This window comes from Mastigoproctus giganteus, chromosome 14 (assembly GCF_048544385.1).
Source record: "Mastigoproctus giganteus isolate SK-2022 chromosome 14, ASM4854438v1, whole genome shotgun sequence".
NCBI lineage: Eukaryota > Metazoa > Arthropoda > Arachnida > Uropygi > Thelyphonidae > Mastigoproctus > Mastigoproctus giganteus.
In genome coordinates, this window is record NC_143588.1 from 51,220,064 (window position 1) to 51,239,309 (window position 19,246).

General features: G+C 36.2%; 1 protein-coding gene across 1 annotated transcript in view; it reads right to left on the reverse strand.

Moving 5' to 3' along the window:
- Positions 1 to 19,246, reverse strand: part of tou (bromodomain adjacent to zinc finger domain 2B toutatis) — a 914,913-nt gene that overhangs the window by 2,999 nt on the left and 892,668 nt on the right. The window contains 1 exon segment of the mRNA XM_090388865.1: positions 10,076 to 10,219. Within this exon segment, the coding sequence (XP_090244991.1) occupies positions 10,076 to 10,219 (144 nt within the window).

Consider the following 19,246-nt stretch of genomic DNA (forward strand, 5'->3'; position numbering starts at 1 on the left):
ATGGGAGATCACCTCATCGGACCTTACCTGTTACCGTGTCGTCTAACCGGACCTATCTACTTGATCTTTCTGCAGCAAGTATTGCCACAACTTTTGAGAGATGAACAGATTTCTGCATCGACGCAACAGACAATGTGGTTCCAGTCGATGGAGCCCCTGCCCATTATAGCGGAGATGTTCGTAACTACCTGGATGTCACATTTGGTCAACAGTGGATCGAACGTGGTGGTCCAGTGCGTTGGCCTGCTCGGTCACCCGACCTATCATGTCTTGATTTTTATTTTTGGGGTCATATGAAATCGCTAGTTTATGACACCCCTGTTGACAATGCTGAGGAGCTGGTTGCAAGAATCGCAGTAGCTGCCGAAGAAATTCGAAATTCGCCTGGAGTATTCCAGAATGTTCGGATGTCCATGCGTTGGAGATGTGAGGCGTGCATTGTAGCCCGTGGAAGAAACTTCGAACACTTACTTTAATCCATGTACCTTTTGCTTCTTTTCATGTATTATTAAAACGATTTCTCACTTACGGTCTCTTTTCTTTATGGTGCTTCTGTGTACAACACCGCTTCAGGAAAGCATTTCCGACCCCACATTGCTATATGATTTCGAGTTGTCAGGATGTACCCTACCCCTCTTAGAAGTTCTGAAACGTTTAACTGAAACACCCTGTATACACTCGGTAATCACTTAATTATGACCACCCCATCTGTAATGGATTATGCTCCATAGCTCACAGTATAAAAAACAGAACAGCTTTGTACGCTAGAGCAGTGTTAATTTGGATCTGGTTGTGCAAGTCAAAGTGATAAAGTGGCAGTTATGGGAAGTAGCAAAGATACCACGGAGTTTCCAAAGGGGCATAATTGTGGAAACTCGTGAGTCGGGTACTTCCATATTGGAAATGGCACGTCTTGTCAGTTGCTTGTGGCTCTTTGTGGTTAGGGGATGGTGTTGGATGGGCCCCCTCACCTGACAGAACTGCAAAGGAGTATGCAAGGTGCATGTTTGCAGTAATCGAAAGGTGCAGCACGTTGAAAATCGCAATACAATATGGAGAATGCAAGGTCAATATTCCAATGATGATGTGCTGCGCACTCAGACATATGGGGTTACACAGTAGATGATCCAAGCAACATCCTCGCCTCACCACTAGTCATCACTGATGGTGGATGCTGTGGTGTCAACAACACACTGGTTGGACACTGGAGGACTAGAAACGAGTGTGCTGGTCGGATGAGTCCAAATACCTGGTGCAACACACTGACTGGCACCTTCATGTGTGGTGCCGACTATACAGGCAGGCAGCAGTTGTTGCTTAATATGGGGCATGTTTTGCCAGCAAGATTTGGCCCCTGATGCATATGGGCCAACATTTCACTGGTAAGGTCTACTTGCTCTTAGGAGACTATGTCACTCTGACATGTTGCACTTTTTACCCAGAAATGAGACCTTCCAAGACAATAAGGACTGTATCATCCGGATACAGTGTGCATGAGTGGTTTGAGGAACACTGAAGACATTGCCCATCTTGATTGGCCTTCAAATTTGCCTTACCTCAATCCAATTGAACACCTGTAGGATGTTTTGGAATGGGATGCGAAGTGTATGGACATGCAGCTGTCATCTATTCTGACACTGAGGAAAACCTTGCAGGCAGTATGTCTGCAGATACCTACAGATGTATAGTGGAGTCAATACCTGGGTAAGTAGCGGCTCTTTGTATGAAAGGTGGCCCAAGACAGTATTGAACAGGTGGCTATAAACTTAGTGATTGCTGAGTGTATATTAGAAAAGTTCAGCAGAATTTATAAATAATGATTCTTTTGAAATAATTTTTGGTGATATTCATTAGAATCAAAATTTTGGCAAAATAAAATGATACATGCATCCCCGAGAAGTTTGTTGTAACAGGATTTTACTGTACAATAAAAACAGTAAGCATAACTGAAAATTGTAGCTGTGATTCAAAGCAGTCTTTACAAGCCTGTCTTTTAGTAATGTAGAGAAGCATCTCCATTTTTTTTTTTTAAATACACCACTCCCCGGATATAATGCCGTTGATTATGCCGCAGATTTGGATATACTGCAGGTCCTACTGCCTGACACTGCAGTTGGAAAAAATTCCAAGAAAAATATTAACTTTCTTTTGCAAACCATGCACTACAGGAGGCTTCCCCACTCAAATGACCCAGTGCTTGCGAGAGAGGATAAAAAAGCAGTGTTTCTTGTAAATCCCAGGGAACTTTACCCTCCTGCTGAGTTAAGAAGCAAAAAGGATGTTTATTGAACAAAGAAATTCCTGCTCGGTTCGAGTTTTATTCTTGTAGTGGTATCCTGTCCTACCTTACCCTTTCTTTGAGTGGCAAGATTTGCTAATCTTCTTAAAGGTCACTAACCACTACACCCATAGCTTGAGTTGCACAATTTGCTTTTCTCATCCAACACAAAAGAATGGTTTACCTGAAAATAAGTCAGATGGGAGCAGCGCATTCGACAGATGTGAGGTTGTTTTAGCCTCTGCAGTTAATATCGATTGTCTTTCCTTGTGTAAGGGTTTTCACTGCAAAACAAGGCGATCCGTAGTTTGAGATCTACCTGTGCTGATTGTGTTTTTTTTACATTTTTGTGAGCTTTACAGATGTAGCTATCGTTTATAATAAATTAAAATTGATTTCAGGGGTTATGGTGAATGCTAATAAAAGAAAGTCTTACACCATCAAGGAAAAGTTGACTGTAATTGAATGAGTAAAAAGTGGTGTCTCAAAAGCACAAATAAAATGGGAGTTGGGTATTCTGAAGGGAACAATATGAGGATGGATTGCTGAAGATGGAAGACTACATTTCTTCTTGGATAAGTTGGATAAAACCCCAGGAATGGAAAGGGAGAAATCAAGACAAGGTAAATATCTCGCAAATATGGTCAAATTTCACATGCGTATATATTCGGAGTCTGTTTGGAGTGAGAACCAATGAACTGGAGAAAATCTGTAGGCATCAGCTATAGCGCAGTTGACTTATAACACGGGTCTCAACCTGCTCCCTGAAACTCTGCGGTATAACCGGGAAGCAGTGTATGTTTGGCTAACTTGTCATACTTATCTTATTTAATGCATTTATTTTCACTCCAGTTCCATTTATTATTAAAAAAGATTGAGTTCTTGACAATGTGTTTCAGTTTTCTGCTTTTGACCATTCTAATTTCATTTTCATTTAATTGATTAGGATGGACCTTGGTAAAGATCCTAGAGCAGAAGTGTCCAATCAGAGGGCGATGTGTGGCTGACTCCTTCACACTGTGAAGCTCACAACCATGGCAACCTTCATGTGTTATGCATCCTCCCAAGTTTAAAATTATTGTTAAAAGGAGAGTTTCACACTGCGTTTTGAAAATATCTGTTATTAATAATATTTGATTTTTCCAGATTGCTTTTTCACGTTTTAGCTGTCTTCCAGAATTTAGCAATATTATTATTACATAATAATTAATGGTTTTTGATATTGAATTATAACATGTAAAAAAAAAAAAAAAAAAAAAATCTATTTTGAAAAATAAATAATAAGTGGTAAGGAACTGGTCTTGCAGCCTGCAACCTGCTTTCCATGAAGTCTGCGATCTTCAGAATTTTATCTGTTTTGGGCCCTAGTCAAAAAAGGTTCGTCACCCCTGTCCTAGAGAAAGCTTATTTGAATTACTCATATGAGTAAAAAAAGTCACACATGCCTTAAATACTCATCATGGAGTTTCATGAATGGTTGCTCATTTTGCCACCTAGTAGGGGGGGGGGTAAGTGGGTGTCTCCTCATAGGATCTAGCAGGTACTGCAAGTACACTCAAATGGGATGGCAATTTACTTTGAGCATCAGTATCTATATTTCCAACAGATTTTAATCCTGTCCCATAACCACAGGGAAGGAATCAATTAAAATACAGTTTACTCTAAAAATCACAACAACTCACAGATGCATATACCAGATTGCAATAATTTTAAAAGTAAACTCTGAACCAAGGTAATATGACTAAATCTTAGTGATATTAATATGCAGGGCCAGCGGCATGACGTGGAGATTCATTCAGCATCCATTCACTGATACTTATTATCACTTTACAGGTGCCTGCCCAAGTCCAGGGACAATTAAGGAAAAAGATGTCCCTGTCCTTTTGTATAAAACAGTGAGCTGTATTTGGAATACTATATTCAAGTCTTGAGGTCACAGATTGTATCCAAGTGGTAAGCAGCAAGAGTGTAGTAGCTTGTGCTTTTTTGAATGGACCATGGTTCATTCAAAAAGCACACAAGTACACACCTGCGTGCATGTGTATGTACACATACATGCACACAAATGAAAAGCAGTATAAGTTTAAAAGTAAATTATCTAATTTAGATATGTGTATATATATTAACAGCTTGTAAATGGTCGTTGTCAGATTAAATCTGACAACGACCTTATAAAGCCATCAGATAAGTAAAAGCGGTAAAATATATATGGTGAACATCAGTAAAATTAACACAATCAATTAAAATATATTTTATAGATAAAATGGTGTCACAAAACTCACACATCTGCCCTCAGCAAGAATGAATATGTTAGATAACTGTGTCCTACCAAGATTTGAGCAAGAACAACTTCCTTTCAATGATTCCTGCACAGACTAGACTGCTATATTTCAATTACAGGCTTTATTTGGTATAATTTATTTGTTGTCTGTCTATGCCAGGAGTTTCCAAACGAATTATGGCCCACAAAAGAATTTTATCCGGCCCGCAGATATTTCAATTAGATTGCAAAAAATTAATGTTTATATTAGATCACAATAAAATTTATGAAAAACACATTTCACAGATTATTTTAACATTTGTCGGTTGATTAATAGTGTTGACACCTCTGTGTTGTCAGATTAGTCTTGTTAGATATTAATTCTGTTATTTCCACTCAAAGCTATTCTTTCAAACATCCTTAAAATAATCTGTTAATCTTGACCCTGTTATTAAATAGCAATAGTTGTTAGAGACAGCAATTATGGATTTCCTAATCCATAATTGCTGTCTTGCACTTAATCGCTTGCATCCCCTCCACAGAGATCTACTCTTTTCGTAGTGGGGGTTACTTTCTGCCCATCATGTAAATATTTTTCTTTAGTACTTAAAGTTAGCAGTTCACCTGTTAAGTTCTACGTTAAACATTTGTTAGAGTCTTGTATATACGTTTCATTTAATAAACCATTAAGAGAAAATACAGAAGTGTTGTATTTAAGAAGTGTATCGAAAAATTGAAACCTGTTCCGGAACTGTCAGATCTCAAATGGTTGTGGAACCTTGTCTTTTGAACAGACATATATGTGAACACCTGAATTTTCTTAATATGAAACTACAAGGACGAGACAAACTTGTTATTATAATAACTGTATTATAATATCAAAGGATTTGAAACAAAACTGGAGTTATTTAAAAGGCAACTACTTCAGAATAATTTTTCCAATTTTCCATGTTGCAATAATTTATCTAAAAATATGCCTAGTTGTAATTTTTCATGAAAATTTGTTCAAAATGTTAGTTTCCTGCAGGAAAATTTTGCAGATAGATTTTCTGATTTTAAAAATAATTCAAACGTGTTTGAACTTTTTCAAAATCTGTTTCACGTACCCACCAATGATGTTAAAGAGAATTTACAATTAGAGTTTGGTAGATTTTCAATCTAATGATGCACTGAAGGCAATATTTAAAAATGAAAATCTAATTCAATTTTATTCAACATTATTTGCATCAGATTATCAGAAAGATTATAAGAAATTCTAAGATTATCAGATTATAAGAAAGGCTGCATCAATTTTTGGAAGGACATATATATGTGAGCAGACCTTTTCAAAAATAAAATATGTAGAATCAAAAATATGATCATGTCTAACTGACCCACATTTACGTGACTTTTTAAGAACTGGAACTAGCACTTTAAAATCCGATATTACGGAATTAATTCATTACATTAATTATAACTTTGTTGCATTACTAACTGCAATTTTGTGATAAGTACAATAAATAAGTAATAATTAAAATCTGATATAAAACAAACTGGTATTTTTTATATTACATATCCATTGATTTATTTTTGAATCTGTAGATATAGGTAGGTATAAAATTTGTTTCTCTGCAAAAATATGATTGAATATAGTTTTCAATAATTAGGAATTTTCTCCAGCCCACCAAATATTCCATTACATCACAATGTGAAATTTTAAAAATTATTTTATTAACCATAATGAAATCTATGCATAAAAATTTATTGTAAATAGCTGATTATCAGAGAAGGAAAAAATCATGTTGGCCAGTGTTATTAGAGGGGATGGATAGAAAGTGTAGTTTTTTTTTTTTTTTTTTGGCTGATGCAGTATAAGCTTGCTTTCTTACATAATTTGCCACTTCTAATACTAGTAAAATGATAGCATGGCTCTTTAAGGGCAGATAATTTCTGACTAATCTGATTAGCTACTATGAAGTTTTCAATAAAGAACTGTTTGTAGATACCCTCAGGATGTAACCTCCGCAAATTGTAAGGTTAAATAAACTAAATAAGGGGGAGGAGATAACCTTTCTCTTCCTCTCAGCTAGCACAGACTAGACAAAATTTTTTTTTGCTTTCATCTAATACAGGGGTGGGCAACTTTTTTCGTCAGCGGGCCGAATGAAATTTTCGTATCATGACGCAGGCCGAGTGAAATTTTCGCATCATGATGCGGGCCGGAATAGATTGAACGATTTAATTAAAAAAATCAGAACCTAAAAAATGTTATATTACTTGAATTACCAAATTATTAATGTATTTTTAAACAAAATATCTGAATGTCCAATTATCATTGAAAATTCGGCATTCGGCATCAATTTTTCTTTTTTTTTTTAATTGGCTCATTTTATGGGCTATAAATTATATTAAATTAAAAATTGTAATAATTAGAAAAGACATAAAACATCTCGCACCAATATTTTTTTCAATAAGAAGTCAAACCCAAAGGAACTTCGTTTGATCGATGCTACAATAATAATTAGGAAATAACTCTTTGATGCTGCGTAGAATCACTTGGTTACTGTTGTACTGGCCGCGATTCCCGATTGAACCGAATTAAGCCGAACGTTTACGGCGAGTGTAGTCAGGTATGGATTTTCTATATTTATGCATTTACCGAGGGGGCCGGATTCAACATCGTCGCGGGCCGGATGTGGCCCACCCCTGATCTAATAAGTAATTAACTAGTGGAACAAACCTAACCATGTAGAAGGAGAGACCTTAAGTAAATTTAATCAAGAATTGGACAAACCTCTGAATGAAATGTGAGGGGGCTGCATGGGTTGAATTCCTTAATTTTTAAAAAATTTCTTCTAATTTTTTCAATTTATTAAGGCTGACCTACATAGACCTAGCTTCCTGCCAACATTTTGGCCATACTAATAATAATGAAATAAACAGTGCTTTAAACCAGCGTTTCCCAAACTGTGTTCTGCACCACACTAGTGTTCCATGAGATGTGAACAAGTGTTCTGTGAAAAACTTAATTAATATTTAAAAAAAAAAATAAAATAAAACAAAATAAATAAATTTTGCATATTTGTAGAGTACACCACTTTTGTATCATTATAATTTTTAACATTTTTTTTTTTTAATGCCAAAATGAATATTTTTTTTTTTTTTTTTTTTGGCTAATGCTGCATAAGCTCATACACTTGCTTTCTTGCATCACATGCCACTACTACTACTTTATTTTGGCGGAATTATGCACAGAGAAGTATGCGTACGGTAATATATATGAAAAGTAGCAATGTAGTGATCTAACATGCCATTCATATGTGATTTAGCCCAGAGTACATAGGCTGAAGGAGAGGGGGAAGCGAGCCACTAAAATCATAACTAAACTCACTTCCTTGTATAATTTTTTTTTGATAATCATCAGTACAGCAGGCCCCCATTATAACGCGGTTCGCTATAACGCTGTTTTTATATTATAACCTGTATAACGCTCTTTTACAGATTGCATCTTTGGCATATTTAACGAAATCGTTTCATTTGATGGAGTCGATAGCTTGAAAATGAACACCAAAACAGCATTAAAACGTTTCCCATGCCAACTTGAGAAATTTTCCCACGCGCAGTGAAATTTTCTGGCATGCTAAATTAATTGCAGTACAATGATTTGTTACGCAGTTCCGAGATCAACATTTTAAAAAATTATCAAGTATATTGCTTGTAATATTTACGTTATATGCATTTATCTGAAGTCTAGTCATCACTCAGTACAGTATTAGACATCATGCGTAACGGATAGTTTACGTGAACATTGTATCATAATTAATGCAACCAATGCAATTACATTTCCGAAGAGTTAATAATGGCCGATAAGAATGAAAAAGCAACAACGTCTGGGCGCAGTATGAAGACTATAAATGTAAGAAAAAGACTGAATTTGAAAATTAAATTAGACATTTTGAAGAGAATCGATTCCAGTCAATGACAAGCGGATGTGTGCCAAAATTTAGGACTTGCAAGCTTAGCTGTAAGAACAATTATAAAAAAAATAAAGAATTAATTTTAGCAACGGGAAAGATTCCACTGCAAGCAACTAGGGCTAGGCCGGCTATTAGGATTGAAATGGAAAGACTAACAAATTTTATTGAAGATAATATCCAATGCAGAATTCAGTTAAGTTAAATATTATAAAAAAAAAAAAAAAAAAAGTGGAACCATTTAAAACTGGTAAATGGCTGGTTGAATAGATTTAAAATCCAGGGAGAAATTGCAAGTGCAGATCAAGGAGCCGAAACTTTCAAAAAAGAACTTGTTAAAATTATTGAAGAGGGGTATTATGTGTTATACTTCTCAGCAAGTTTTTAACATAGATGAAGAAGGACTTTTGTGGAAACGAATGCCTAAAAGAAGTTTCATATTGAAAGAGAAAAAAAAAAAAAAAAAAAACATGCCAGGTTTCAAAGCAGGGAAGAATCAGTTGACTTTATTGTTGGGTGGTAACGCTGTGGGGGATTTAAAATTAATACCCCTTTTAGTTTATTTGGAAGAGGGCCAGAGTTCAATCCAAAATCGACACATTTTTCTTGATTAAATTCATCAATTAAATTAAATCAATTAAATTCATGATTTTAATTGGAATTTTAAGTTTAATTTTGATATGTAAGTAGTTACCACATAATTATATACTATGTAATGCAGAATATTTTATATGTACAAATATTTGAATATTAAATATTTTGACCGACATTTGTGCATCTTTTCACTACCGTTTATTATTGATAAGGAAATATCCTATGGCACCGACTGCAACCTACAAATACATATGTTACCTTATGGGAATGCGGCACTCGCTTAGTGCAGATTCACTTAGCACTCTGTTTTTCTGGAACGAATTATCAGCGTTAAGCGGAGGTTACCTGTATTTCGAAGTATTATTATTAAAGTAAATGACCATGGATTTATGGTTGAAAAAGGAACTTTAAAATGAGAAGCAAGTACTTCTAGTATTGCAACCATGGTCGATGAAAATGAACACAATATTGTCACACTTGAACAATGAACACATGAACAACCACAGCCTTTTGTTCCCCAAAAATCCAAAGTGATAAATATAAAAGACCAAAACAAATTTGAATTTGTTTTGGATTTGAATTGGATTTGCTATTTGAATTTTGGCTTTACACGTGTTGGAAATAAAGATGCTCATGATACACAGTGTGTAGTACGTAATAAAAATTAACAAACAGTTCTTTGGCTCCCGCTAAACTTGTGTTCCGTAAATATATTGTGAGATGAAAAGTGTTCCATGACTAAAGAAGTTTGGGAAACGCTGCTTTAAAGTATTCATCATAAGAGACAAAGAAGTAATAAATCTATTGGATAAAGATAAATAAATTGTATGTAGCAATGCTAAAATGACACTTGAAGGAGAACATGTTGTGGCTCTTACATCTTTCTTTACTGATGCAAAGGATTTCAGTATAACTTCAATATACTTTTAAACATCACAGAAAAAAAAAAAAAAAAAAAAAAAGGGAAAACAGTATATAATAAATACTCACATTCCACATTCCAACTTTCCCTGAACTGTACTGAGATCCATTGGTTTTTTAATGACTTTGCGATAAGTTGGAAACTGCTTAGTGTTAACTGGCAACAGAAATGGCCAAGCATCCTCATGTTTTCCAATATCTTCCAGCAATATACTATTAAGCAAGCATTCAATGTGAGTTTTTTAGCATACACATACAAATATAAAAAACCTGCAATTACCAATTATACAATTCAATAATGCTCAAACTTTTAACAGATATAAAATAATATAAAGATAATAATATAAAATTAAAAGATATAAAATAATAATGCATCAGGATTTCATATGTAGTACAGCCAGGCCTCGCATAACGCAAGTTTGATTAAAGGATTTTCCAGTTACCACTAACTGTGCACTTTTCATTTTACATGACACTTTTCATTTTACATGATACAAATTTACAGTTAACACAACCCTTTTTTTTTTATGTGATAATTAAAAAAGATTTGAATGGTGCGTTAAGCTTACTGCACATCGGACGGGCAATAAACAAACGTTTCCCTGCTGCCCGCCTCAGTGTGTTCCATCAACCATCTGAAGAATGCGTGTTACTTCTTTGTCTCCTGCGAATAAAGTCAATGCAGACTTGCATTTAAAAATTCAAATGAGCCAAATGAAAATGTTACTGCGAAGGAGATAACGGCAAAAGAACTAGATGAAATCTTTTGTATCGCAAAGAACCTCAAACAAAAGGTTTGAGGTTTTCTGCGATATTTATTTTGCCAGAGCCCAGAGAAGATTGTTGTCAGCTATCAGAAATTGATTGATGAAAAGAGAAAGTCAACACTGTTCAAACGACTCTGTTCAAATATTTCCATAACAAATTGTTTCTTCATTGTATATTTTATGTCAGAGGTTCCCAAACTTTCTCAGTTCATGGCACCCTTAGAGTCTCAGTAATTTTTTCATGGCCATAAAGTCAATGCAGACTTGCATTTAAAAATTCAAATAAGCCAAACTACTCAATAAACAGTTCTGTTTATTAAGTAGTTAGGTCCAAACAATTTAATAAGAAATGATGAAACTGTCAACTACCTCGAGCTAGTAGTTCGCGCGTTGACTGATAGATGTCGAGTATCGCTGTGTTTCCCTTGAAAATTTAAAATATTCCACGGCGCACAGTTTGGGAACCGCTGTTTTATGTAATAAACATTTAATTCCATAATTATTTTCATTATCTTTTACATGGTATACAGTTAAAAAGTTATTTAAAAGGTATTTTTAACATTCTTTATGGACATTCCTGAAGGTCAAAGACCAATTATAATATTCCTATTGATTATTAAATTTGATTAACGCGTTTCCGTTTCGCGCAATGTGCTCGCGGGACGAATTAATCACATTTACTCCTTTTGCAAACATTATGCTCATGACCTGGAGTGAAAATTTTCAAGAAATTTGGAAACTTTCAAAAATTGAACAACTATATATACAGGAAAGTGGAAATCTGCTATACACCAATGGAAACAGTGAAAGGAGTGGTGGAGTAGGATTTCTGGTCCATAAAGATTTAAAAAACATTTTGGAATTCAAAAGTACATCGCCAAGTGTGTCAAGAAACTCAAGATTTCTCAGAGGTACAAGCTAAAGGTTTTAATGATTTTGCACCAACATCGAGCCATGATGATGAAGAGGTTGAAGAAATGTACACCGAAATTGAGTGTCTTCTGATGAGCAGAAAACCCACTACACTATTATTATTGGGGACTTCAATGCTAATAAACAAATATAAGTACAATTTCAGTAGCTTTCGGAACTCGTGTCCCTTTCTCAACTGACAGAATTTTTGAATACAAATGTATTCAAAAATTCTGTCAGTTGAGAAAGGGACACGAGTTCCGAAAGCTACTGAAATTGTACTTATATTTCATTTTATGCTGGGTATACAATAAATATCTATTTGTTAAACTATGGACCCCAGTACTCCAGGCCCATTTGTCACTATTCAATGCTAATGTTGGAAAAAGACAAAACAATGCAGAAAGGGGAACTATGGGAAATTTTGGAATCAGTGAAAGAGGCAAAAGACTTGTGGAATTTGCAGAATCTCAAGGATTGTCAGTAATGAACACTTTATTCAAGAAAAGGGTGAACAAAAAGTGGATATGGAAGAGTCCAAATGGATTAACTAATGAAATCGACTTCATCCTCACTAACATAAGATATATTGAAGAGAAACACATGGATTAGACAGCAAACTCAAGTAAAGGCCATTCTTATCAAAACTAAAGAACTAAAATGGTCTTGGGCAGGACACATAGTTCGAAGACATGATGACAAATGGACTAAGAGAATAACAGAATGGTACCCAAGAGCAGATAGAAGAAAACCTAGAAGACAACGGCGGAGATGGATAGATGAAATTCATGAGTTTGTGGGTAGTAAACGGATGGCCGTTGCACAAAACAGAAGGAAGTGGAAAGTTGATGGAGAGGCCTTCATCCTGCAGTGGATTGAAAATGGCTGATGATATACAGGGTGTTTCAAAAATTATGGTCAATAATTTTAAGTTGAAAAGTACAAACTAAAATAAGCAAAAAAGTCCCAGTAAACATCGAGCCGCAAATGAACCGTTTTCAAGAAAATGCACATTTTCTGTTAAGATCCGCCACTGACTATGGGGAGCATTAGTTTAGCAAAAAAGCTGTGAATCCTTTGCTAAGGGTGGTTTTATTAAATATAAGATAATACATTTTTAATTTTTGGTTTCAACACCACAGGATTTTACAGATGCTACATGTTACAAAAGGTGTTCAAAATGCTGTCCTTGCATCCATATGCAGCTTTATAGTCTTCTCTGCATTGAGTTGCAAACCTTCTCAGACATTTCTGGGTCATTTCTGATGCTGAAAGGCTCCAAACCCGATGCTACAATTCCTCAACTGTGTTAATGTCAGAAGCGTACACAAAGCTTTTTACATGACCCCAGATACAAAAATCCATAGGATTTAAGTACTCTTCATTGCTGTAACATCTTTCCATGTTGACTATCCTTTGACAAGTACTAGTATGCCTGCTACGTCTCAGAGCATTATGAGAGGGGAAAGGGAGAGAATTAGCATAACCTAACCTAAACAAACAAGTCAGTGGTGGATCCCAACTAGAAATGCACAATATCACGAAAACAAGGAGACATGTTTACTAGGCTTTTTTTGCATATTGTAGTCTGTACAGTTCACCTTTAAATTATTGACCATCACTTTTGAAACACCCTGTATATAGCCTCAGGGTCCTGGTTATCACCATTCTTCTCTTTCTTGGTAACTCCCATCTACTTCTGATTCTCTCTCTCTCTCTCTCTCTCTCTCAGGGTAACTCAGAAATTTTTTTGGCTGGTGCAGCATAAGCCTCAGGATTCCTTGTACCATATTACTACTAATAATAATAATTAGGGGGCTCCACTCCCTGCTTGCCTCATTCCATCAATGCTTCTCCGTCGTCATAAATGTAGATTTGTCCGAATTGTGGAACGTACCATGAGGCATTGTCAAGGCGTAAAGCTTTCGTGTCTTCTAATGCCAAAAACACAGACTGTCAATGTGGTGGTGGCCCTTATACGATGCAAATATGAGGAAGTGGCGCGGTGAAAGAAATGACGAGTTTAATGTCTGTTAGACTTTTTTTTTTTTTTATGAAAACCCCAAACATGACAGGTATTAGAACCTATAGTACTCAGTACCGTGCTTTGGTTGGAAGTTTAGAAGATGAAAGAAGATATTTCTTGACATTAGACTTGAACTTCTGTAGACTATAATTTTCAGGAAATATGTATGAAGGAAGATTGTTCCAGAAAACAGAGGAGTCAGTAATTAGCCTAAGTGCCTTCTTCTGAATGGAATGTAGAAGCTTGAGAGAGGTTTTTGGGGGCACCACCCCAGATGTGGGAACAATATTACATGATAGGGTGGACATTCACTCTGTACAAATTGCGATTTGTACAGAGTGAATAGCTGTTTGGAAGAAAAATAAAGCTGAGAGCGAAAAAGAAAACCAAGTTTTTTAGATGCAGAAGAAGCACTATTTATAATGTGCTTGTGCCAAGTGAGATTAGAAGTCAGGGTAATCCCCAAAAGAGATATATCATCTTGCCTAGAAATCAGTGTCACCAAAGATAAGTATGGGAGCAGAAGAATCCTTATTGCAAGATATAAGGCAATACTGAGTTTTAGAAGGATTAAAATCACCTAAGTTGTCTCTGCCCACTGAAGAATTACTTACAGATCGACATTTAAGGAATTGGTAACAGATATTCGAGAAGTTGAAGCTGACTGAGCATGGCAAGGTTTCTCAAAATGGAAAGTGGAATGCAATGTGCTGTCATCGGCAAAACTATGGTTAGGATTTTGATTCAATGGAAGAAAGTCATTAATATACAAGAAGAAAAATAGTGGGGGAAGAACTGAACTTGGGATACCAGCATTAGTGGAGAAGTTAGAAGACAGAGAGCCATCTACCATCACCCTCAGTGAGTGACCAGTCAGAAAACTGGACAACCAATTACAAAAAACAGTTGGCAAACCATAAGATGGAAGCTTGTTTAGAAGACCTTTATGCCAAACATGATCGAAAGCCTTTGAGATGTCAAGAGCACAACTACAGTCAGTCCTTGTATAACACATGTTTACACTACATGAATTCGATCATACACGATTCGCCTGTGTTTACAAGAAATGGCAGTCGAACGCAGAATCACCCCAACCGAACGCAACACGACAGGAATGAAGAGAAGATTCTGAAAATTTATTTGTTTTTTATATCAGTGAAGGGGAAACGCATTTCACATAATAATGTAAAGACCAACACAATTCCAACTATTTGTATTATCGCAAATGCAATTAGATCGAGTTTACTACCAGTTTATAACAGATTCCACTAGCAGAAACGCAACTGGAAATTGTTTTTATTGTTTTATGGTAGTAACTCCTAGAAATGTGCTTTAATAAAATGTGAGGTGTTAATAGTGTATCTCTGCCTTTACGGTGTTGTTTATTCAGTTGCTACATGCGGGCAGCTTTGTTTATGTGTATCGAGCGTGCCTCCCCGTTTTGTAATTGTGCTTTATTCCCTAAAAATGAGTAAAATACTTAAAAGGTGTGAAAAGGAAGCGTCCTGGTGAAGACACTGCAGATTCAGAGAGAAAAAGAAAAGCAATATCGATAAACAGAGGCGGACTGGGTCAAAAATTCTTACCCTGGAAAATTTATAGTGGCCTCATAGTATGGTTTATGGTCAAAATCACACTGGCCTCCGGCCCACTGGGGTTTCCCCGGTAAGGCTTATGGCCAGTCCACCTCTGTCGATAGAGAAAAAATATGAAATTGTGAAAAGCTTTGAGCGAAATGAAAGACCATGTGATATTGCACGTGCTACAGACCTAAATGAGGCAACGCCGAGAATTAGAAAGAATGCAGAGAAAATAAAAACAACTTTCATAGCAGGAACAACTCAAAGTGTAATTAAAATCCATTAAATTAACACACAAAGAATTGGAAGAGATGGAACGGCTGTCATCTGTTTGGATAGAAAATCAAACAAAAAATAAGTTTGCTTACAACAGAAGCAAAAGCATTAGCAATATTTTATTACGTAATAGTCATAATAAAATACTTACGTATTTTATTACGATTATTTATCGTGTTTAGTAATGTTTTGGTTACAAATGTGTGTTCAATCTTGGGTGGTCGGCACCTAACCCTATTTTTCCCATAGGGCCTGTTGTTTATATTGCACAACGGTTTCTAGGAACACAACTATCGTGCTATACGAGGACTGACTGTACTTGTGTTTCACTGAACTTTTCCATTCAATTTGTCCATAAATGTGTAACATAAGCCAGAATATCATCAGTGGATCGACACTGACGGAATCCATACTGGCGATCGTTGATCAGACGGAAGGTTTATAGGTAGTTTAAGAGTTGGCAGTTAATTGATTTCTCCATTACTTTAGAATGAATAGAAGTTATTGCAATGGGATGATAATTGCATGGGAGGGATTTGTCACCATTTTTAGGAACTGGCTGGATATGATCAAATTTCCAAGAAGTAGGAAAAACACCTTTGGAATAAGTAAGTGAAAAAAGGCGGCAAAGAACAGGAGTAAGTTCAGAAGCACAGGTTTTGAAAACAAGTGGAGAAATACCATTGGGACCCTGGAGCTTTCTTTGCATCAAGATTCGTCAAAATCCTTCTGATGGAAGACCACAAGAGGCATTGAATGGAGCATGTTGGGAATGGTGGAAGATGTTTTACAAAGATCATTAATACAAGAGTTGGAAGAAAAATGGGATGCTAGCAGATCAGCTTTATCCTTGGCTGAAGTGACAACAGAACCATCTGGTTTTGACAGAGGTGGGAGCAGAGATGGGCAAAAGTTGTGGCCAATAGCTTTAGCAAGAGACTAGAATGCTCGGCTACCATTAGGGCAAGAAGCAAGTTTTGTACTCTTAGCCTGTTCAAAATCTAGTTTGCACTGATTAATAACTGTTTTACATTTGTTTTGAGCTGTGGAGTAAGCAGAAAATTAAACTGAAGAATTGGAAACAAGCAAATTATGATATGCAACCTTCTGCTCTTGAATTAGTCTTAGCACATTTATTCGAAAACCAAGGTTTAGATAAAGGATAAGATTTTAAAGTGGAGTGGAATAAAGGATTCCACTCCTACAAGAATAATTTCACTCACATGATCTGAGCAAACATTGATATCAGAAGTTTTGAAACAATAATCCAACTAAGGAAAAGAAATCTCGCAAGTCATTCCATTTTGCATTCTTGTAATGCCAACAATATGAGGTTGGGAATAGCCATGAGATAAAGGCTCCATTGGAGAAGAGACAATCACCAAGTTGTAATCTGAGGTGCCTAAAGGACCACTCACATCAACTGTGTACTTAGAAGGGTTATTTGAGAGAAAAAGATCAAGCGTGTTGGCTGTATGGTTAGGATTGTCTGGTATTCATGTAGGTAAATGAACAATCTGTGCAAGGTCATTAGTAATTGCAAAAGCCTCAGCATCTTGACCAGCCAATGTGACTAGAAAACGGAAGCCAGCTGGAGTTGTAAACATTAAAATCACCAAGGAAAATTACTTCACTGTTATGAAAGTTGGACTGGATAAAGTCAATTGCAAAGAGAGGAAGTCAAAGAGCTCCAAGTGATTATTGGAGGTGGGAGAATGGTAGAGATAACTGATAAATTTGACACAATGAGGTAGAGAGATTTTAAGCCAGAGAAGATTGAAAAGAGGAAATTCCAAATTACCAAGTCTCTGACAGGGAATATCGGAATGGACATATGCACAAGTACCACTTTTGGAGCAAAAGGAATCATACAGCGAATAGTTTTGGCAACTGAAGTGTGCAGTAGTTGAATCAACCGATAACTGAGATTCAGTCAGAAAAAGTACATGGGGTTTGGGAGACTGCAAGTGGCAATGGACATCGCTGATATTAGAACTGAGACAACGTATATTTGTGAAATGAACTAGGAAGTGTTTGGGAGGTTTAGATCTTTTTGCAGATAAGTTCACTCTATTAGTTCGACAATGGTGTATTCAATAGTAAGAAAAAGTGGGGGGGGGGGTGACATGCTGTATGAAGTAATGAAATATGGCGTACACATGGTAAGAATATACCCAGATCCTTGACATAACATGGCCTCGACTAGAGTAAAAGGCTGGTTATAAGGAAGTGAGACTCTAGTTTGAAAATTCAATTTTTGACGTTTTTCATTAGTTTTAATGCATTGAAAGGAGGTCACATGAGAGGATGAGGTGGAAATGTTATAAAAAGACTCTGATAACACATTTGCAATATCAGTAGGTGAAGATAATTCCTGCTCATTCCATTGTATTATTGGCGACTGCAGCGGTAGAAATTTCCCATTGAGTGCTTGCTTTTTTTTCCAGATAATTCGAGTGTCAGTATTTTTGTTAATGGATGAGGCGAAGTTAATCCAGGATTCATGTTTTGATTTTTTTCTAATTTGTCTTGTTTTAGCTCTGAGTTTTTTTGTAAACAATTAGGTTGGCAGTAGTTGGGAATTCACGACAGTGGTTCCATGCTCAGTTTTTATCACGCTTTGCTTTGGAGCATTCTTCATTCCGCCACTAATTTTGGTGTACACTCTTGCGCTGGTTAGATTTTGGAATGGAAATTTATGCTGCAGATAATGCATGGCTGGTAATGTGGTCAGTTACTTCATCAAGATTGTGTTGTACATATTGCTTTTCAAGTACGACACAACTGGAATAGGTTTTCCAGTCTGCTTTGGGAAAAAAACGTACCATGGTTATGTCTGATTCAGACAATGAATTCCCAGTTAAATCAGCTTCTCAGTGCTTTAGCCTTTAGGGTATGACACGACCTGTGTTTGAATTGAGCTGATGATAGCAAAATGGTCACTGTGGAATGGATCATTTAGCACTGACCATTCCATGCTTGGAAAAAGAGATGCTGAACAGATGGATAGGTCTATGGCTGATGTAGCACCAGTAGGTAGTTGAACATGAGTTGGAGAGCCAGAATTTAACAGACTTGGGTTATGGTTATCCAGGAATGCTTCGATTAATTGGCCTCTCCTATCCATGGTGGAAGATCCCCACAATGGATGGTGACCATTGAAATCACCAAGTAAACAGACAGGAGGTGGAAGTTGTGTGATAAGACTGTCCAGTTCAGTCTGGGAGCAAGGATAATTCGGTGATATATAAATGGATGCAAGGATTAACGATATTCCCATTGCTATCCGCACTGCTACAACTTCTAAGGAGGTTTGTAGATTTCACAAGTATAGCTACCCAACCACGAGCAGGAGAGTCAGAAACCCTGTCTCGCCTAAACATAGTATAATTTTTGAATTTGACAGAAGTGTGTGGTGATAAAAATGTTTCCTGTAAGCACACACCTACTGCATTAGTTTGAATTAGTAAATCACTGAGGTCGTTTATATTACTGCGTAATCCGCTACAGTTCCATTGTAGGAATTTAATCATTGGTTGGGTTTGATTGAGGAAGATTGATCTGACTGTTTTTTCTGAAAAGGTTTCTGTCTGCTTGGTTTTGGTTTTTCATTTATAGGAAATATTGGGCGTCCTGTATCCATGATATCATTAGCATGTAACTCTAGTACTGTGTCATC